Source organism: Montipora foliosa, chromosome 2 (assembly GCF_036669935.1).
Source record: "Montipora foliosa isolate CH-2021 chromosome 2, ASM3666993v2, whole genome shotgun sequence".
Classification (NCBI taxonomy): Eukaryota; Metazoa; Cnidaria; class Anthozoa; order Scleractinia; family Acroporidae; genus Montipora; species Montipora foliosa.
This window is the reverse complement of record NC_090870.1, coordinates 10,431,810-10,454,395: the sequence shown is the minus strand read 5'-3', so window position 1 is coordinate 10,454,395 and position 22,586 is coordinate 10,431,810. Positions and strand designations below refer to the sequence as shown.

The 22,586-nt window shown below is 42.5% G+C and overlaps 1 protein-coding gene across 1 annotated transcript in view; it reads left to right on the top strand.

Moving 5' to 3' along the window:
* Positions 1-22,586, top strand: part of LOC137992382 (uncharacterized) — a 43,664-nt gene that overhangs the window by 168 nt on the left and 20,910 nt on the right. The window contains exons 1-3 of the mRNA XM_068837704.1: positions 1-48; positions 7,582-7,831; positions 8,874-20,954. The exon at positions 1-48 is cut by the window's left edge and continues 168 nt beyond it. Coding sequence (XP_068693805.1) covers positions 1-48; positions 7,582-7,831; positions 8,874-20,954 — 12,379 coding nt within the window. The remainder of the gene's footprint in view (positions 49-7,581; positions 7,832-8,873; positions 20,955-22,586) is intronic.

Here is a 22,586-nt window from a genome sequence, read left to right as displayed (position 1 = left end):
AGGGGCACACACTCGACGGCGAGTGATGGATACCAAGTTCACGCTTTGGTGAGTTTGACGTTGTAATGCAAAACCAGCTCATTTACCTGTCAACTGGGTAGGGCTTTTCATATGGTTCCTCCTTTATCATTTTATTTATGAAAAGACGAAGCCATAAATTATTTGGTTCGAGCTCGTCCTGGAACAATTTCGGGCGTGATGATAAATCATCGTGCTTGTGTCGATCGATATTACTTATGACAAAATATCACTCGCCCTACGCGATTTTGTGTCAATTTGCACACTGAAAGCTGATTTCCTATAATTAGAAAGGAGCATTGTGTTTACATGCGCTATGCAGTCGTGAATCTGGTGAGCAATGTTTTTTCTTCTTTTTTTGTCCGCATAATTTACTATATACAAACAACTTAGGTTGTAGAAGAGTACGATGCTTTTTAAATTCTTTCAAAAAACCCTCAAAAGACTACTTTTACTGAAGTAAGTAGCAGTATTTCAAGATTTATTTCATTTCATTTCACGAAGCCAAAGTATTGTTTGCGGGATTAAAGCCTTGCTGATGTCAATGTTTTGTCCCTCCCTTATTTTGAAAGCTAAGAGGAAATTGATTTTCCCTGAATATCTCGAGCTCCTGCATGGTACATGTATTCGATTTTAGTCTGACGAGGAAAAATCTTTGCTTTTTACGCCGTCTCTTTCTTGGAAATAAATTGAACCCTGTTGGTGTCCACCCACTAAACTTTAAGTTCTTCGAGTAACTTTTTTAATGTCACATTGGAAATAAATTTTGTGATTGCGTAAACGCATTCGCTGTTTCACATATTCTACAGCTATGTAAGTATATCTGCCTTTACATGTCGGTCCTTTACATTGTAACTGAATACATGTCTGTCAACGGCTTGTTTTCAAATGAAAAGATTTGCGAACTTATTCAATTACTTCGGGCGACAATCTTCTTTCGAAGAAAAAATGACCCGAATATCATGTCAATAAGAAGGGAAAAAAGAAGTGAAATTAGGAAATTGTGAGCGCTGTCATTATATATGCGCTTTTTACTTTTAAAATAAATGGAAGACATGTACGTAACATTTGAGGGTGTTTTTACCGAGGTGTCACACATCATGATCTGCTTCAATCGTTTGCGCAATGGATAATCACGCATGGTGACGCGATTTGTAATCCCGTAACGGCGGAAGTCGGGGATTATCACGCCGCACGGTGAACCCCTCTGTACCCTCTCTGTTCAAGTAACTGGATTTAAGAACCAGTCTCACGTATCAGTGAAGGGTCGAGAAGTTTGAATCACATCTTCTGCTTATTTTGTGTTTCGTGTGATCCAAACTGTTATTCCAGGCCAGGGTAAGACAGCCCTATACAAGGCCGCGTGACGTCACGTTATTTCACGGTTGTTGGTCTCGTACATTAGGGTAGACTGGGACGGTTAGATGATTGTCATGTCACGCAAAATCCCCGTGACATTTGACCCTCGTGCTTCTGGGACGGTAGACTTTCGAAAAGTCCTTCGTCTAGATACGCGCGGAACGAAGTACTTTTCATACTTGATTGGCGCCGATTTAGCGACCCAAAAACGGGTCGCTGTGCTAGGCCAATCAGAGTAGTCCTCGTGAACCCCAGGGAATAGAGTTGTCAATCAAAATTTGCCACACGCAGTGAAGCGTGATTTTCAAACATGCTACTAAGGCCACTGGATATTCAGAATTACGCGACCAGAGGAAAATAATTGAACAATATCTGTCTTGCATACATCTGTTTGTGTCTTCTCCAACCGGAGCTGGGAAAAGTCTGACCTTTGAACTAGTCTCGTACGCTTTTGGTCGTTTACTTGGAGCGGGTGGCAATGCTATCGTCTTCGTAATTCTTCCACTGATTTCACTCACGAAAGATTTGGTCTCCAGCCGGTCGCTATTTAGGAGACAACACATTTAAAATCTTAAGTATAAACGGGTGTCTGGAAGTCCCGAGGCGATTCTCAACGACTATCAACACATTTTTCGTCGAATGGAACAAAAAATTTTGAAATTCATGTGTATTCATCGACGAGAGTCATTGCAGCGCTAAATGGTAAGCTTAAAGTGCTACTGTGATCAAATTTTTATCCCTTGAGTTTTTTGGTTTATCACATAGAGTACCATGAAACATTAAAAACGCTGTTTACCGTTTGGAAATATCTGCATTGGTTCCAGAGATATTTAAGTTTGAAAAATGTGTTAAATATGCAAATCAGAAGGCTAATGACGTCATTCACCCAACCCAGTAGAACATCAAGAATATAAATAGAGCTATCTCGGTCAATTTGCAACAGAGACCATTGAAACTTGGTGAGCTGATAGTTCTGAAGGCAACACACCTACGACTGTAAAGAAATTGGTTCCCATGGCAACTCACTCTTTTCCAGTCCCCTCCAACCTGATTTCAATATTTTGGTGATCTCAGGCTAGAAATACATTAACCAAGGCCACAAACTCGACCTAACATCTTTATATGCTGGCAGGATCATGCAGATGAGGCACCATTTGCAAATATCAAAACAGAACGCCAAAGGTGGTCTGCAAAGCTTTTAATATCAGGGAGGTCTGGAACCCAGTATGTTGCCATGGTAACAAAAATGGTATGCTCATATTGTGGAACACATTTACTAGAATCTTAGCGCAAAGAACCAAGTATTTCTGATACAAATTGGCTGAGATATCTTTCTCCATCATACTTGATCAAAATTTGGTAGGGTTTATGACGTCATCACTTGGCTAATTTGCATAGTAAAAAAACTTGAATATCTCCAGAACAAAAAGAGATATTTGAAAATGGTAAACAGCATTCTTCTTCTCGTACAGACTACGTGTTTATGTGCCAAAATGGCTTCGATAGGGAAGATTCAAATTTCGTCACAGTAGCACTTCAAGTTTCACTAAGATGTATCTTTTAATCCCTGTCTAGTACGTCTCCTACACTTGAAGCGTACCTGATCTTTCATGAGTGAAATCAATTGACTTTCTTGACGATTCGAAGCTTTCCGTTACTTGCTAATCTTTCGAATATATTAGTCTTTCGTTTCTAACAGCACAAATCACGGCACAAGTGTTGGTCCAGAAAATACCACTGGCGATCTCCTTTCCAAGCGGCGACTCGAGATTGAAAAAAAGCTTTCGTTTTATTTCATCTTTGTTTCTGATACCTTTAGCGCAAAGTTAACAAATTTCCTCTTTCGATTTCGTAGAAACAAACATGTTCGACTGTTTTCGTCGGATTGCGCCATCAAGTTCAGGGCTTGCGAATGACGTCATCCCCTTTTTGGCGCGAGACGCAAATGAAAACTTTGCAAGCGAGACAAGTCGACCTCTCGCGACTTCGTCGCTCGCTCATTCACTTCGCGTATGAAAAATCACGATTCGCTCGCCGAAACATTTTGTCCAGGGGTTATCGTGAGGTCGACTTGTGGCAAGTCTACTGGGACGGGTATGTTTTCGCTGGGTTTCTCGTCGTGGAATCAACGGTGAAAACGGTAGGAATTGATCTATACTTATTCGCACTTTTAGTCTTTTCCTTTATTATGCATTGAAAACTGATCACCCAATGGGTTAAATGTGCATTTGGTTGTGTTTGTCTTGATTTATCCATCGCTGAAATGAACATCACTCGGCCACATCGCGGCTCAAACCAAAATTTGCTTGTTCTCAATGTAGCTTTATCCATAATCCACCATGACACAGAAGGAAAGCAGAAAAGAAAGGTAAAAGAGATAATTGTAGCCGCATTTTTTGTTTATGAATCAATTCCCCTTAGCGGATTTACAGTCGCTAGAATCCAAGGAATCTAAACAAAATGGTTCAAATTCCCAGTAAGGATAAAGAGGATTCACTGATTCGTATTCATGGTATAAAATAAGAAATACCTCCTCGCTAATTGAACCTTCTGCAAAAGAAATTACAAGAGAATTTCTCGCCTCTTCAAAAGACATGTTTATTCCACCGTCCTACGGTCGTGTTGGCCGAATCTTAAGTTAAAACTTTTCGCGCCTTTCTACCGTACTCGTCCAATGTCTCCGCTATACGCATCCAACCGTCCCAGCCTACCGTTGTCTACTATCTTGAAGTCCCTAATTTACTGTAGCTTGCAACGGTCGATCTTGTCTTGATTCAACTGATTAAAACGAGTCCATAAAAGTTCCAACTGATTAAAACGTTCCATAAAAGTCCAAAGTCCATTTTATTGACAGTCAGATCTGCGTTGTCTTGAGTGATTTGATGGGTTTTGGGACGGTTAGTTTCCCCTCCTCACTGCATTGCGTTCTCTGGCAATAGAAGCAACAGCAGCAGTATTGTTCTTTGCAATGTGACTTTCGACTTCATAATTTCAACATCATCTGAGAACCACTTTCCGTCGTTTTCGACCTCCTGATTCTTCTATAAGAATTTCAACTTACTTCGTAGCTCCTTTCACTTTCGGTCCAGCAGTTCTTTTAATGCTTGTGCCTTCGACGAAAAAAACACTCTACGGATGCATCTTTATTCACAAGATGGCATGATAATATTGTTTATGGAAAATGATAAAAGAAACCACCGTTTTTAGTACTTCACCAACGCTTCGCTTATGTGTTACGTTTATCTCTTAAAAGCACCTCACGTTTGCTAAAGTTCCGTTGTAGCTGTTTACGCTTTTTAAGCCCTGTTATTTTCCTGAAATATGCAAGATAAATAAAAATAAAATATGGATTAAGACATCCATGGATGATGCCAGAAAAAAATACCCAACCCCTCCCGTAAGACTCTCCTACGACTGATTCGTACACGTTTTGAGGCCTTTCTCTTAGTGTGTATTTCTAATACTGGTAAAACACCCTGATGCCTGTAAGATTGAAGCGGCCAGCACCTCATCTAACATCCCTCAGGTGTCGACATTCCTCCGTTTTAACCCAATGTTCTGTCTTTCTTTGGAGTAGTTTCAGCTGTGTAGAGTAGCTGTTCACAAGAACTGAACAATAGAAACGGTTTCATTTTCCTTTCCGTTTGTACAAATATCTTCGGATATTAGGCCCTTTCGTTTACTTATTTAACTCGAGGACCACCACTAACTGTCATCTCTTATACGCTGACTCTGAAAAACATCAAAGCCGCAAAATTCTTAAACTCCTAGCCTTTCTCCAGCATTGTCATGTGCTATTAGTTGGTTCGTTCCAGATGATGTTCAAGTTATGGGAATTCCCCGATCTGCAATAACGTCGTCAAATAGCATTGTAGACGGATTTGTTTTTGAAGCACGAAATTAAGGCTCGTTCCTTCAATTCTTATCACAATCACACAGTTCTCGACCTGATTGTGTCAATATCGGCTTTCATCCGCTGCGGCTGTAATGTGTCGCAAACACTTTGTTTTCTGCCTCTTAATCCTACTTGCCAACATTTTGTGCGGCAAAAATTTCGAGAACAAACTCCCGCGACTGAAACACACAGCCAAATGTACTTACGACTACCAAGTGTCTGTTCACACAGCAAGAGGCCCTCAGTCCACCGCTAGAGATGGCTATCAAGTACATGTTTTGGTAAGATACAACTTTCTCACAACCGACCCCATTAAATGTTGGCTATGCAAGTACTGTTTAATTTTAGGTATCATGTGCAAATGCGTGAGAAAAGTGAAGAAAGATCGATAAGAATAATAAGAATAGTTTTCTAATGCTAAATGGATAAAGGGGTTAAGTTACTAAGAAATGTGGTTCCACGTCGGTGAGGAAGCGAAATACAAAAATGGGCTTATAAACTGATCATGATATCGTAAACTGACCACCGTCAAGAAATCCCATGAATAATAAAATATGGTAACCTCGAAATATTTTGGTTACGTCGCCGTACGTTCAACTATACGCGAAATTTCGCACTGCTGGAACCAGCGTTTCCTGGCGGGAAGTTGCATGTACGGAAACCCGCCTTCTTTTTTGGCGGGAAGTTGCATGGCCAACAAGCAAAAAGCAAGCTAAGTATCTTTTTTTTGTCGTACAATGAAGAAAGAAAAGAAAGAGAGAGAGAGAAAACCAGTAAGCATACGAGTAAGCGGTTTTAAACGTGAAAGAGAACAACTGAGAGCTAGAAAAAACAGTCGAAATATCAGGGACAAACAACGCAAGATAGAGCAAGAAAGATCCCGAATAAAGAGACGAAATTACATGGGAGATCAGAGAAAGAAAAAGGAAGCACGAGCACGATAAAAGAGACTGAATAATGGTGCCTAAAAACGGCGAAAAAAGCACGGGTGAAGTAGACTAACTTATAGTAATGAGCAGGCTGGACTGGTCGTATGGTAAGTACTAGACTAGTTGTAAAAATATCTGAAAATAAAATCATAAACAAATAATAACTGAGGAGCTCCACTTTTAGGCTTGCCTTAATATTAAGATTATTCTAAGAGAAAGAAACGAGACAGGCTAGTTTTTCTAAGGTTGTTGACACTAACAAACCCATGGTCCTTACAAACTATAAAGTATAGATTAATGGCTAACATACAATAAAAATATGAAGATAAAATATACCTCTAACAGAACAAAGATTAAATTAAGAACGAAGAAATGGTTCTTTACTAATGTTAAGGGAATTACTGTATCTGTGTTTCTGGTCAGATGGCAGAAAAACGCGCTCATAACTCACTTTATAGTTTGTCTGCGTGCCTTCCAAAGGGTTGAAAAGCCTTGATACCGGTATCTTCTTTCCGAAGAAATCTTTTCACGAGAGCTTCCTTAGTTTCCTTAATCCTTGTTTTTACTAGCGACTCGAGTGCAAGCACCAGCGCAAGCGAAAGTATCTTATGCTAAGTGAAAAAAAAAACGTCGACATAAGCATAAACACAACCAAATGCCCAGACAGACAAGGGGAATCTGCAACGAGTGCTTTAATTGACCAGACACGGCCAGACGTAGTAAATTACCTTGTGCGTTTTCACACGGTATAAGGCGAACGTAAGTGACAAGCGCAAGCACAAGGAAAGGAAAACATTTGATCCTTGCCCTTGTGTTTATGCTTGCTTCGAGGCCGTTTTCACTGTGAAATGAGATCTGTTATGCTTGCGATGTACTTGCGTTCCTAGACCAAGGTTTCACGCGCGTCGGGTAAATTCTCCCAGCGAAAATGCATCTCTCGCACGTCACGCACCGTAAACCACTCCCTAAGCCCTACCGTCAAAGAAAGTGTGTCTTAAGCTTGCTTAGTGATTAACCGTCGACCTCACCATTGGTAAAAACTGTAATTGCGTCCTTTGCAGCGAAACCTCACAGAAAGACACGAAAGCGATTGTGTGACTTGCCAAGCCTGCTCTAGCGTTACAGCTACAGTCGTCGTCCCCAGTCTTCTTAAAGGCTCCCGCCCGCGTGCGTGCAGTGGAAATGAACGCAAGACAGAACGGAAAGGCTTGTGTTTCCTCCTCATAATTTACATTTTAAGACCTTGAATATTGATGCGGACAGGGTTCGAACCGGTGAACTTCTCCCGATGCGCAATCAACTGACCAATTTGGTCGGTGGTATATTTAATGTTGATGAGTCAAAACCACTAAATGTGGATTTAATTGAATCCTTTGGTAGGTTGACGTCACTCCTATGTTACATGACCGTAGTGGAAAACAGCTTAAGCATCTGATGAAGCTTGACGTCAGAGAACCTCGTCTGAGACGCGTTCAACATGGCCGAGTTCGTTCCAATCATCCCGTCAATGAAGAATTTGAAGAGCAGTTGTCAAAGCCTTTTTACTTCCGACAGGGGGAGCATGGAAGCATCACAGAGGTCCTTTTTCCCAAGGATTTTGAGTCACCGGAAATTGCAGCATTCAAGAAGGGTAAGCGTGACATCTTGAATTGAGCCCAGGTTTTCGCTAACGGTTTTAAAATACCTTGGGATGGTTTTGAATTTTCTGACTCGTAAATTACCTATTTTGTTTCCTGTGAAATGTGGAAATTATTTTTTTCCCTCGTGGTTTCGGCAAAGGACGTAATATCATGAACAATTAACCGTCAGGAACCCATGACATACGTTCCTGACCGTTTAATGATAATAGTTTAGTTAATTCACCTTGAACGAACTGTGGTTTGGGTTTCTATCTTTTGTAATTATACCGACAAAATCTTGCTTAATGAGCATAACTTTTGTCACTCGTAAAATTGCCCATTTAGTTCATTGTCAATGAAATTTAGTTCCCGAGAAATGGATATTTAATATAACCTTTGGTTGCTAAATCACGCTTATAATCACTCTATCGAGTGTTGATGGTTCGCTACTCTGTACCGTGAGGTTTTTCTCCGGGTTTTTCCAGTTTTCCCCTTTCTTCCAAAAACCAGCATTTGATATGATTTCCGTTAATTTGTAGATTTCAGTTTACAGTGTCCCCAATTAGCGCTCCAGGTCCTCCAGCGCTGGAACATAGGACATTTCTGAAATAAAGTTCCTTTCCTTTGCGAGTCAAACGGACTGTGTTGTAAAACAAGGTTCTCAAAACTGACCTGTCGAGCGACCCATATGAGAGAAGCAATAATAGTTTTCATGGGCTCCCATTGAGCAACCAGGTCTTGATCGAAAAGTCAAAGACAAAATCCACGAAACTAGGTGGTGGGAGATGGAAGCAATGATCAGCTACATTTTTTGCTTGAAAATGTGTTCGTTATTCATAGTTGTTACCCCTGCGTGGACTACCGTGAAAGGACGTGGGCTCAATTCTTTTGCGTTGAAACGTCTATTCAGTTAATCACATCGTCTTTAGTACCAAATCTATGCATGGGAACAGGTAAAAGCTTTTAGCTACTTCCACAGTGGGTTTTTGGTACATTTCAGACCGACAAGGATTTTGATTCATGCTATTTAATTTGTTTCTCATTTGAAACCAGGAATAGCAGGGTCATTCCAGTTGAACTTGAAAGAAGCTCATAAATCCAAGACATTTAAGGTACAAGAACACGATGATTCTGGCATCTTTCGAGCAAACTACCACGTCCTATGTCCCAATGATACCCATGCTTACATTCGCCGTACCTGGACAAACCACGACTACACAAAGTTTGCTGATGGCACACCAGCAAAAGGGAAGCACAAAGTGCAATCGAAGCACAGCACCTACGTTCATTTAGAGGATGGCAAAGTGAAGCAAGTCCACCGATCTACAAAAGCTTCTTTCAGGCCGGCCAATGGTCATCCTAGAGCAGACAATTTTCAAGGATTTCGAGGTCAAGAACAAGATATTGAGATGTCCACAAGTGGCTATAGCAAGTTAACATTGCGATCTTGTTTGAAGCCTAAACACAGACAAACTAAGCGCTCAATCATTGAGGAAGAGAATCTAACCACGTTGCAATCACTCAGTAGTGATAGTTTATTGTTCACGGAAACTGACAAGATACAATGGTCCAAGATGGGTGGGGAGAAAACAGAGAGAGTGAGGCCTCTGTATGTCGTGCTGCGATGTTTTACTGACAAGGGCATGAAAGAACGTAACATTGGTGATTGCTCTAATGAGTTGCACCGTATGGTTAAAGATGACGAGGGTACCTTTCGCACGATCGTGAGACTCGTTCAGGATCGCAGTCATCAAAACCTGACCTCGTGGGCAGTATATATAGCTGCACTTGCGGGACATGGCAAGTACGAAGCGCAGAATGCCTTAGCACAAGCGGTGACAGACGAATATCCGAGATCTCTTAGCGTGGAAGAGTATGAAGCCCTGTTGATTGGAATTTTCTACTTACCGGAGGGTCCTCTTCACGTAAGGCTTTTTGATGCACTGTCCCAGCTGATGACCAAAGAGGAAAAAGGAGATGAAGTAACAGCTACTGCAATGCTGGTGTTAAGTGGTCTGACTGCGAGAGCGAAAAGTGCGGGATACAATGAATCGCTTTGCGATTCTGTCGCTCAGATGGTGCACAGTAGGTATCGCAATAAATCAAGTCTTTACCATCCTGAAAGTGAGGCACATCAGACACAGTTGCGAGACCACATCTGGGCGTTCGGAAATCTTGGGCATCTTTCTGGACTTCCTCTTGTCTTGCAACATATTCACCACGATAACTCTGGTATCCGATCGGCGGTGATTACAGCCATGAGAAAGCTCCCAGCAGATCTGACCAATGAGCACTTGATGCGAGCGTTACACGCTGACGATCATAATGATGTGAAAGCTGCAGTTGTCAATATTTTCGTGGAGCGACACCAGCATCTCAGCGATTCAGTGGTTCAAGTTTTGGAACATGCCATAGCGGCCTCCTCTGAGAATGGAACCTTGGATTCGTCGATAAACGAGTTTTTGGAGAACCATGGTGACCACCCCAAGGCAATCTATCTTCGAAAAAAACGTGGCATCATCCATCGCCAAAAACGTGCACTTTTCCCATTTCTCCGTCCCAGAGAGTTCTCTCTTGGTCGTACAAAGCGGTGGGGGAAGACATTCGGTGGAAAGTGGCTTGGAGCAGAATCGATCATACAGTTCTTGAACCAAGTTAGCCTGAGGATCGGCATCTTTGGTGGGAAATTTGAGGTGAAGCTGGACAACTTCGCTAATATTCGAGCTCATATTCTCAAGTTCGATTTCAATGTTGTTAGAGGTAAAGCTGCTTTTAGGGGATCGGCTAGTTTTAAGAACGATTTTCCCAAGGATCTAATTCACGCCATTGCTGACGCTGGAAACGATTTGCTGAGGCAGTTTGACAGCATCACAAGCATAATTGCCGAACAAATTAATCTATTTAAAGATAAACTTGCTGGGTATCTACCGTTGTACATTGACAAATTCAAAGACTTTGTCAACAAACTGGTTGAGTTTGTTCAGAACCTGGTCCAGCCCCTCCGACCAATAAACCTTATGAGTAAGATTATTCAGCTGGCCAAAGACGTGTTAAGCCGAGTCAAGGATTGGAAATGGCTTATCAACAAAATACATAAAATTCAACTAACTCTAGGAAGACTGACCGGTGTGGATGACATCTTTAGGCAAGTCATTGGAGCACTGGACAAAATTCTCAATGTTGTTGGAAACATAACCAAGTACTTGCCCAACAATCTTCCTGGGGGTTTCAACATAAAGAATCTGTTAGACAGTCTTCGCTCGGCGTCCACAGATCTTTACCTGGATAAAATCAGAGAGTACTTCAATTCCTTGGGTGTGTCCATACCTGGCGGATTCCTTCAGCAGTTTCCATTCAAATTTTCCATCCGCTTCTCGTTATCACTGCAGTCTTTTCAGAAAGTAAGTCTGAATTTGCTGCGATTTGCAAATCGTTTCTTGGACATCTCCTCGCTGCTGGATTTTCTTGAAGGGATCCGATTTCCCAGAATGCAACTGGAAGATATGAACTCCCGTTTTCCACCTTACCAAGGAAACCGTTTTAACTTCGGTCTTCGTTTTGATTGGAGAATAAACTTGCAGTTCAACTTAAATCTTAGGTCGCCCAACTTCCAGAATTTCATGGCTATTTTCAAAAAGCTGAGTGATTTTCTTAAACAGTTTAGCCTACCAGATTTCAACCTTGAGAGGTTCTTTCAAGAAATATTGCCTGGTAATAACTTCGATCTAAGAGAATTGTTCAAGGGACTCCTGGAAGGTAGTAGTAGTAGTAGTAGTAGTAACGCGAATTCTACCAATCCTTCAGAAATCTTGCAAGACGTCTTAAACGGCCTTACCGATCTGCTTGACTTTCAATTTAGTAACGTTTCAGCCATCAGTGATATTACTGATTTCTTCCACGAACTTCGGCCCGCAGTAGAGCAGTTTGCTAGCCACAGCGTACAAAGGATTTGTAGCGTGTACGAGCTGGCTTCAACCTCCTCACAAGAATTCAAAGAATTTGGAAATAACGTGGAAAAAGAGGGGATTGAGGCACTCAAAATTGTTGAGAATTCAACACAAAATGTACTGACAGAACTAGTCAACTTCACAATTCTTGTAGACAACTTAATAGCTGAAGTTGATCATAATTTCAGCTTGGCAGCAAAGGGATTCATAGCTGATTCTCTACAAGACCTTAGTGGGAAACTTAAAGATATACAGAACATTGCAGACGATCTCGTGGACTTTGCTGATGGAACAGCGTCAAAGGTCACTGGAGCGTGTACAAAAACAGCGAATTTCTCTGCGGGCGTAATCGATAAGGTTCAAGACAGTGCTCGTGAAGCCATCATTGAGCTGGCATCCTTCATTGGACCTGTGGCGAAAAACATAAAAACGGTTGGAGCTCAAATGAAGTCAGCTGTCACCAAAGTTGAAACTTGGTACAAGGACAATCTAGCAGCTCGTGTAGGGAAGATATCTCGTGTGGCTCAAATCATTTCTGACTTTTTGTCAATTTTAAAGACCAAAAAAGGAAAGGGGTTCCTTAAAACCGTTCGAGAGATTGCTACTCGCATCAATGAAGTCCTTAAGCATCTGAAAAATCTTCCAGATTACGCCAACAAGGCGAGGAAAGTTGCTGATGATTTTATTAATTTTTCTGACAGCGTTCAAGATTACAAAAGTGAGATTCAGAAGCTTGATTTGAGGCAGCATTTGGGAGTTGACTTTGATCAACGTATACAAGATGTTTGCAATGAGTTTAAAACGATTGCCTCTGAAACACTGGGGAAAATTGGAAGTTATAACATCGTTGAAGAGGTAAACACCTTTTTCAGTACTGAAGCAGATAAATTTGTAAACAAAGCCCTCTCAAAGTTTCGACGAATCAAAGAGCCGATCACAGAGATACAAGGAGAACTAAGAAGCATCCAATCCATTGTGCGTGAGGTGATTGCAGTTTTAACTGATCTTAAGCCTTTTACAAACAATTTCTCGCCTATATTAGAAACGGCTGGAAAGCTGCCTGATTGCGGTCGAATGAAGGAAATATTCCTTGAAAGTACCAAGCCTTGCATAAAAAGAGCACTTTTAGTCGGTAAATACACTATTAATCAGTACACGGACCTCAAGAAGCAAGTCAAACTTCTTTATGATATGGTACCTGAAACCTGGAAAAATTTTAAGATACAAAAGTGTGTCAAGGGTGGAACCTGTATTTCTAAAGTTTTCATAGATCAAGCAAAGGCTGTGAAAGACAAAGTTGATTTGCTCATGCGTACTTTTCAAGAAGCGAGTGGATATACGGACATGCTTAAAACATGTGAGGATGGAGTGAGCAATATTACAGCTGTCATTGACACTGTGAAACTACTCATTGAACAAGCTCGAAACTTTTCTCTCAAAGATGATGTCAAAAAGTTAAAGGCAGCTTTCCAAAAGATCACCGGCCGCAGGCTTGACGAAAACGAAGAAGGTGCAGGAAGCGGTATTCAAAAGAGGTCAATAAAGGATGGCAAAGAGCGCATAGAGAGAATAGTTGATTATATCCGACAAGCCAAAGAAATCAAAGAGAAAATGGAAGATTTGCTTGAGAATACTTTCAAGGCCATGAAAAATGTTTACGATGACACCGTTCTTGAACATATTCGTACTCTTAGGGATGTGAGGGCCAAGCTTCAATTGTCTTATGAACTTTGGCAAAAAACAAAGAACATCAACCACGCCTTACAGGCCTTAGACACCATAACCCAGACTGCTTCACGGTATGCTGATCAGCTGAAGGACGTGACCAAATCATTTGCTCATCCAATTGTCGATCTCCTTGCCGAGACTGGAGAGCTCAGTAATGTTGTGGAACCGTACCTCAACAAATATGTTTTCAAGTTCACCGACATTGTTACTAAAGTTAACGGATTCTTGGATAAAATTACTGACTTTCTAAATAAGCTTCAGCTTCGCCAGCGTGGCCTTGACCTTACGGAATACAAGCCTTGGCATGAGATACCTTACTGCTCTGAAGAAGTCTGTCTGAGATCGATTAGACGATCATCATCCCTTTATATAGATACCATCTTCACTTGGAAGTTCCCACATCTCGATGATCTCTCGTCCATGACAAAGAGCGGACGCTGGCTAACACCAGGCCTCTTTGACGATTATAAAGTAGAGGGGATATCTAAGCTTTCTGGTAACCAAATGATTCTTGGCATGCACGGGGTTTCAAGCAACAGAGGCAAAGCATCACTGCTGGTAGTCACTAATCTCGCTTCGGGTGTCAAGAAGATAATTCAGCTTGGAAGCCAAAGTGCTCCATTTTCAGTGAAGATTGGAGGTGTCGCTGTTGCTCGGGATTTTGTTTGGATCAGTGACAGTGAATCAAAGAATATCCATTCCGTGAGAAAATCTAGCATAACAAGTACTTTCTCAACACAGACACCTTCATGGGTCGGAATTTCAAAGACCGTGTCTGTGGAAGGTAAAGCAACTTCCGTTTCATACGACGAGCCAAGCAATGTTTTGTGGGTAACAAACGGGGAAGGTGAAAGGGCTTACGGTTATAAACTCTCTGTAAATGGGGATCTAGCGTCGATTGGTCTTTCACCCGATAGAGTGATTCGTATTGGAAAGAATGCTCAAGGCATGGCAATTGTGAGACAGTTCGGTGGTGAATTCGCCTGCATATCAAAGTGCGCGATGATTGCTGGCTTTCAATGTAAGCTTGAGTTTCATGCCTTGACTAGTGACGAAACAGGAGAAAACACGTTAGAGAGAGTAGTCCGAACTCCCTCTGGCTTGGAGTCTGTTAACAGTGTGGACAGTGAAGTCATAGCAGTTGCCTTCTCCAGTGGAACTTATTCCGAGAAAGAGAATATAGAACTCATGGGTGGTGACTTTGAAGACAGGTACTTTTATCTAAGGTTGCCGATTCTGAACACCACATTTGGAATCTACGAAAACTGCCTTTTCTTCGAAGTGATGAATGATTACGTCCTGCGCCCACGAAGACTGTTTCCATTTGGAGATATGTTATGTGGCCATAACCGCAAACGAAGTATTTATCAGTTACTCTTAGAATCTGATGTTTACTCTGATCAACTTGAAAGAGAGCATAGAAAGAACCGCATGCGCCGGGCGATTACAGACCCAGGATCCTGCATGACATTGTTTCGAGGGAATTTATTGCGAGGATATCAGCGATTTATGCCAGAATATTCTCAAATCATAATAGTATTTGGTATACCAGTGAGGCTTTTTGCAGGGGCTGGTGGGTATTATGTTGTGGATTACCATGGGCAAGTTTGTATGCGTGACAAGACTTTCAGACTCGGCCTTATCCCAGGTGCATGGGTCTCTGTTTATGCAGGCGCGTCTCTGTCTCTATTTATCGTTGAAGCTGGAATTACTATCGAGGCAAGAATCCTGGAAACGTATTTTGTACCAGATCTGCAAATTAAGATAGACAAGTGGCCATTGAGGGCTTGCATCGAGTTGAAACTTCGAATGACTCCGCTTCGTATTCGGGTTTGGCTGTGGTATCGATTCCGATTATGCATTCGAATCAGGTGCAAGTTATTTGGATGTAGTATAAGGATCACATGGTGCTCAAAGAAGACGCTGGCAGAGTGGTGGTGGTCAGCCAGAACAATAGATAGGACACTGTTTACCAACTGCAAAGAGGATGTAGATGGGACACCTCCCATTGCTAAAGGATCGTGCTCGGCAAGACAAGTTTCAGATACAAAGTATTTTATCCAGTGGCATGGATTTCACGAAGATACAAAAATCAACAGCTATCATGTGAGAATTGGCTCTATTCAAGGTTCTGGTGATGACTTTTCTGCCTGGATTGATCCATCCTTGAGCCTGGTAGTCCAAGATCTTCCAATCATGCACGGTAGGGATGTCTATATCAGCGTGATGGCGACAAATGACCGTGGAATGGACAGCCCTACGGTTAATTGTAAGCTTGTTGCTAGACGGAAAGGTCCCCAGATACGCTATGTCTATGATGGTGTTATTGAAACCGAAGATACCGATTATCAGTGGGATACATTAGCCGTTGGTATGAACTTTCAACTTAGGAGCAATATCGAAGAGGTTGTTGTCGCAAAATGGGGCGTGTCTTCGAACACCTCATGTACCTTTGACGAAATTGAAGCAGACATTGTCCCAATGACTCCAATTGGAGATTCAACATCAATTCAGGTTTCTGGTCTGGATTTGAAACATGGTCACAAGTACTTCACGCGCCTGTTCCTATTGGACGCAATTGGGTTCAAAGCGGTGATGTGCAGTGATGGCATCTTGATTGATACAACACCGCCCATTCCGGGCAATTTTCAAGATGGCGCTGGGAAACAAGATGCACACTATCTTCCTTCCATACGGCGTGTTCGTGGAAAGTTTAAACACTTTACAGATCCAGAGAGTCCAATTATAAAATACGAATGGAAGGTTGTGAATGTATCTGGGCCTGATGTCACACCTTTTGTGGAAATACCCATCACCCAACAGACGCCTCTAATGGATGGACTTTCTCTTGAAGCAGGAACCTTGTACAGGCTTGTACTTCGTGGAACTAATGCAGCTGGCCTTCAGGCAGTAGTTATGACAAATGGGTTTATTCCAGACAATACACCTCCTACCTGTGAGGGAAAAGTTCTTGATGTTCTGGATAAAACAGATCCCTCTGACGTAGACTTTGTTAGAGATTTAAACAATATTCAGGCGAAATGGAAATGTTGGGACCGAGAAAGTAACATTCGTGAACAACTTGTGGGAGTTGGAACGTATCCCAGCGGAGACGATGTCAGGACGTTTATATCCATTAAATTTCTAACACATAACGTAACACAGGATGGAATGGTCTTCCTTAGTTTACCGGGCATACAGATTCTACCCAAAGTAAGATACCATGTGACAGTGAAGGTCATAAATGGAGCTAACTTGAAGAGAACTATAACTTCTGATGGCATTCTGGTCGACACAACCCCACCCACAGTTGCTGATCAATACATTAAGGATGGCGTACAAGGAAGAGACAAGAATTACACCAGTGAAAGGTTCACTTTTAGCGCTCACTGGGAGCAAGCCTTTTCTGATAAGGAGAGCGGTCTGGTCGAGTATCGTGTTGCTCTTAGCACCAGACCTGGGCTAACGGACATTAGAGAGTTCCAATCGGTTGGTTCACAAACCAGCGTGACTCTATCAGGGCTGTTTCTTAGCAGTGGTCAACGTTACTTTGTGTCAGTTATGGGCTGCAATGGCGTTGGAATGTGCACAAATGGAAGTAGCAATGGTGCCATTGTGGATTTTGTTCCTCCACACGCTGGAAAAATCGTCACTGGATTGACTGGTTCCCCTGTCTTGTACCAGTGGATAACTAAAGCGGTGTGGGCCCGATGGAATTGGTGTTCTGTGGATGAGAGAGGTGCCCCTGGAATTGTTAATAAAAGCCAGTGTAGCAACGATAGCTTCTACGATGTTCATAGTGGTGTGGCAAATTTTGGTATCTCGGTGTCATCTTTAATGACTGATGATCTCGTTGCGCCATTTAAAATGGCCGGGAAAGTTCGATCTTCAGGACGCAACATTGACTTGAATGATGGGGTATATTCAGTGGTCATTGAAGCGAAAGACAGGGCGGGAGTTGGTAGTCGCGGTTCATCAAATCCATTCATTGTGGATAGCAGTCCTCCCTCCGTTACCTACATTCAACATGGCCATTTTGGAAAGGCACAAGAATATTCCAACGCTAAATTTAGAACTTTCAAGTCATATTTTGAAATTGAAGATGATCTTTCGAGGGTCGCATCTTACAAAGTTGGTGTAGGAAGTTACGCTGGTGCCGACGACGTTTTGAAATTTCAAACTATTTCGTTAAGTCAATCAGTGGCTTCGTTGCGAGCCAACTGGACAGCATCCAATTCGACGCTCTTGGAAAACAATCGACGTTATTACATAACCGTTTGGGCGATCAACAAGGCAGGTCTTTTCAGCATCAAATCTTCTGCACCCCTTCTTTCCGACTCAGAGGCTCCAAAGGACGGAATAGTTTTGGATGGTTGGGGCTCGACAGATGCTAAACACCAAAGTTATTCTTCTCTGTATCGTGCTCATTGGTTTGGTTTTCGTGATTTTTCTGGAATCAAAACTGTTTACCTTGGTTTATCCAGTAAGCCGAAGTCAGCTGACTGTGATGCCAAAAAGGAAGAAATCGTCCCATCTAACGCGGACTATCACGTCTTATTCGGGTTAAACTTGACTTCTGGACACAAATATTACGCCTGTCTTAGGGTGGTTGATAGAGCGGGAAATGTTGCACTCGTACAATCCAGTGGGGTCGTGGTGGATTCAACTCCCCCAAATTCAGGTTCCGTAACTGATGGAAGACTAGGAGAGGATCTTGAAGTACAGATCGAAAGTTCTGTTCTTCGTGCTTCTTGGGTCAACTTCACAGAACATGAAACGAAAATTGCTACCTATCGACTGGCATTTGGAACGTCCCCCGGTGGAGAAGACGCTCAGGACTTTACAGAGGTTGGCCTCGTAAACACGGCTGCAAGCTCAAAGCTTAAAGTATCCGAACTGACCAGTGGCCGACGTTATTATGCAACTGTGATTGCTTATAATGTGTTGGGCATGCCGAGTGCTATGGTTTCCTCTGATGGTGTCATAGTGGATTTTTCTCCTCCCATGTTTCTGAAGCCGGTGCAAGATGGCGCTGATCCTGATAATGATCTCAAGTTTACTTCCAGTGGATATCTGTCAGCATCTTGGATCTGTACCGATCCACAGACTTCTCTTTATTCAGTTGAAGTTGCCTTTGGCCTGCAGCCTGGGGAATCCGATATTATGAATTTTACGACAGTGCCCGTTGGCAGCAATTCCCTCACAACAAGCAGTCATCTTCGGCTGGGTTTTCGCTACTTTGCGACGGTCAAATGCACCAACAAGGTTGGACTGAAATCTGTCACATTCTCAGATGGTGTTGTGTTTGACACTACGCCACCTAATGCATTGTATGTTCAACATGGCGACTACCAAAGCTCGACTAGAAACGTGACAGTCAGTTTTAAATTCGTTGACATAGAAAGCTCAATGAAAGAGTATAGAGTAAGACTTTGGACTAAAAATGGATCCACTTCCTCAGCTGACATTTACGGAACATTTTCTTTCAACGGCAGTGTCACCACCGCGACATTACAGTCAACGAAAGACCTAAATAGCAGTGAAACTTACTTTGTAAATATTACAGGTGTAAACGGAGTCGCTTTGGAGACAACGACACAATCCGCTGGTTTTATGGTTGATTTTACCCCACCAATATGTTCGTACGTTTGGGATGGAACAGGGAGCTATCTAAATGATGCTCAACACGCTCCAAGCTCCAGTAAACGAATCGTTTCCTGGATTTGTTTTGATCTCGAATCTCCTATAGTTAGGTTTCGTTTTTCAGTTAAAAATGCGAACACGGAGGAGGAAATTATTCCTTTTTATTCTTTGAAAACACAATTGAATTCTTCTGGATCGGCAATCATAACAGGAGGAGGCCGGCAAACGATAACATACGAGGAAGGTCAGAAGTATACGGTTGGTGTTGAGGTGCTCAACGCTGTTGGTCTCACGACAATAAACTGGACAAATGGTGTGCTTATTGATAGCACTCCACCGGTGGTAAACAACCTGAAGCTAATGTTTGACCCTAAAAACGATTCGTTAAAAGCTGAATGGACAGTTAGTGATGACGAGAGTGGCGTATCGTCAGTAGTGTGGGGACTAGGAACTCTGCCTGACAAGAACGACATCAAGAGCTTCACTTCGGTTCCACTCTTGAAAACTAGCTTATGGATCACTGATGTTTCCTTGCTACCCGGAAGAACCTATTTCTTTAGGCTGCTGGCAATAAATAACGCCGGTTTGCCGAGCACAACGTCTTCAAATGGTGTTGTAATTGATCGTACCGCGCCGAACCCTGGGGTCGTGTCTGCTCAATATGTTTTCCCACCGAATTACGACAGAACGAAAAATGAGGTTCCAGGGTCAATGTTAGTGGTCACATGGACAGGCTTTATAGACTCGGAAAGTGGTGTTAAGAGTACTAGCTGGGCCGTGGGAGCTGATCCCCAAGTGATGAAGAAAAATGCCGGAAACTTGTACAATGAGGTGGTCGCTAGTGATTCAGTAGGTGGCGCAGTTATAGAAAATCAAACTCTCATTGGAAACAAGACTTACTTTGTTTGTGTACGAGCTACAAATGGCGCTGGTCTTCACAGAACAAACTGTTCACCTGGACTAGTCGTCGTATTAGGAAAATTCATCGCAGGTGTGGTTAGCGATGGCCCAGTAACATCCGCGATAGACATCGACTTTCAACTTGATGACAAAGCAATTTGGGCCCATTGGAATGGCTTTAAAGACCCAGTGTATGATATCTCACGCTACGATTGGTGCATCCGGGATCAGCCTCCCAATCCGTCAGACTTGTGTAGATGGCCTTACAAAGAAGTAAACCATTTACGATTATCAGCCAATCGATTTCATAACCTGACACTTGAACATGGCAAAAAATATTACGTTACTGTGAGAGCTGAGAACAGCCAAGGCGAACATGTTAGTTCCTCCTCCGACGGTGTCGTAGTCGATCGCACTCCACCTGTCGGGAAATCAATTGAAATCGCCCCAGCAACTGGCAAAGGAACCTTGTACGTAACCTCTCTTTCTGCCCCCGTGGTCACGTGGTCCATAGACGATCCGGAAAGTGGCATGAGTCATTTCGTCATTGGTGTTGGGAGTTTTCCCTATGAAGACGATCTACTTGTGTTCCAAGAAATTGACAGTCTTAGCCGTTCTCTAGATTTGGACCAAGTGAATTTTACTCTCCGAGAAGGACTTACTTTTTTTGTGACTGTGATTGGTGTGAACATGCTTGGTCTGAGGACCACTTTAACGTCGCGGCAAGTGGTGGTGGACTGGACGCCACCAATTTCTGGTGACGTGGTCGATGGGAACAGTACTTCTCTATTTAGTGGAGACTTCATTGATGCCGATTATCAAAGCGACCGCGGCGTCTTAACAGCGCACTGGATGGGATTTCAAGATTTGGAAAGCAGTGTGGTGGAATATAACTGGTGTATTGGTACAGCACAAGGTAATTGATTTGTTGTTTAATGTTTGGTCTTTTGTTCGCCAAGAGGAACAAATTAGCACGATTTTCCGAACGATTTGGCTTTTGTGTATAGATCGTTTTCACTGTCACGCAATAAAAAAATAAATCGAAAACCATCCAGTGGAAAAAGTCAAGAATTCGTGATGTTGTAGAAGATAAATGAAGAAGACACTTCTCCAAGTTTTAGGCCTGTGCGTTTTCCCAAACTTCAGATATTCGTCGAAATGTTTCGCAGAAATTTACAGAGCCCAGTATGAAAACGCCATGTTGGTGCACATCTGTGGGGGTGACCCGAAAACACGGACCCCCGGTCCATGGACCCCTCTACGGACTGGGTCCACGGACTGCCTCACGGACCGGTCCACGGACTACCTCTACGGACCCCCTATACGGACCACCTTGAAACAACATCCATATAGAAATGAAAATAAATAAAAACTAAAGATTTGACATACCGGTTGTCTGGATATACCACTCGTGTTGGCGAAATCTCAACCGTTATGCTCTGCAAATTTAACGGACTCAGGTTCGGGTGTAAAGTCTATTAATCACACATTGCCCCTTCCTTCGCTGTGGACCGGAATGCTTCGAAAGAGATTGATAATAAGTAAGTTCTATTTGTATTTTCTTTCCTTTCCTCCGCCATTTTGTTCGGATCATTCTCCCGCGGGTTTGTGAACTCGCCCCAGGCTTCACGATCTCTCCGTTCCGAACAAAATGGCCGAAGGAAATATTACCGGTCTTCTTCGAAGCACTCCGGTCAGCAGCGAAGGAAAAGGCAACACCTGAGCCTTAGTCTGATTTGCGGAGCGTAACGGCTGAGATATCAGCGGCAGGGTAGGTCTATCCGGACAATAGGTATAAACAAATTTTCAGTTGTTATTTATTTTCTTTCCTTTATTTTTAATTCTGTGTTGTTTTGGGGTGGTCCGTAGAGGGGGTCCGTAGGGGTAGTCCGTGGACCGATCCGTAAGGCAGTCCGTGGATCTGGTCCGTAGGGGGGTCCACGGACCGGGGGTCAGTGTTTTCGGGTCACCCCATCTGTGGTGCACCAATATGGCGGCCGGAAAATAGTGTCAACATCTGTTACTTACTTTGGCTATCTAGGCGAGTGACCATCTGTACTGAACAGACAGCTATTTACCTAAGCACTTTTCCTAATGCTTTAAATTCTAAAAAGGTTCAAAACCATGAGATAAATATATATTTCACAATAAACTCGATCGTCGCCTCGTGTTATGCACCGCTATAACTCAGAAATTCAAAATGCTCTGGTTTCCAAACGAAGCACGCTATTGAGCTTTAAAATTGCAAATGGATACAAATTTACCGCCTCTTATGCCTGATGAGGATAAAAACTTTCGTGGCTCTTTAGTTTTGGATTTTAGAAAACGATGACGTCACGTGAAAACGATCTATAAAGGGTTCATGTTTTCGAAGTTTAAATTTCATAGCTTAACAGTGATAAGTACGACTTGACGACTCTTCGCAAAAACATCCACCCTGCATTTCTGATTTTCGAATCTCGCTCATATTGAGCCACAACTGGATCATGTCTTTTTAATGGCTACTGCAGAAAGCACATCTAATCCACTTTGGAATTAGTGGTTTGCT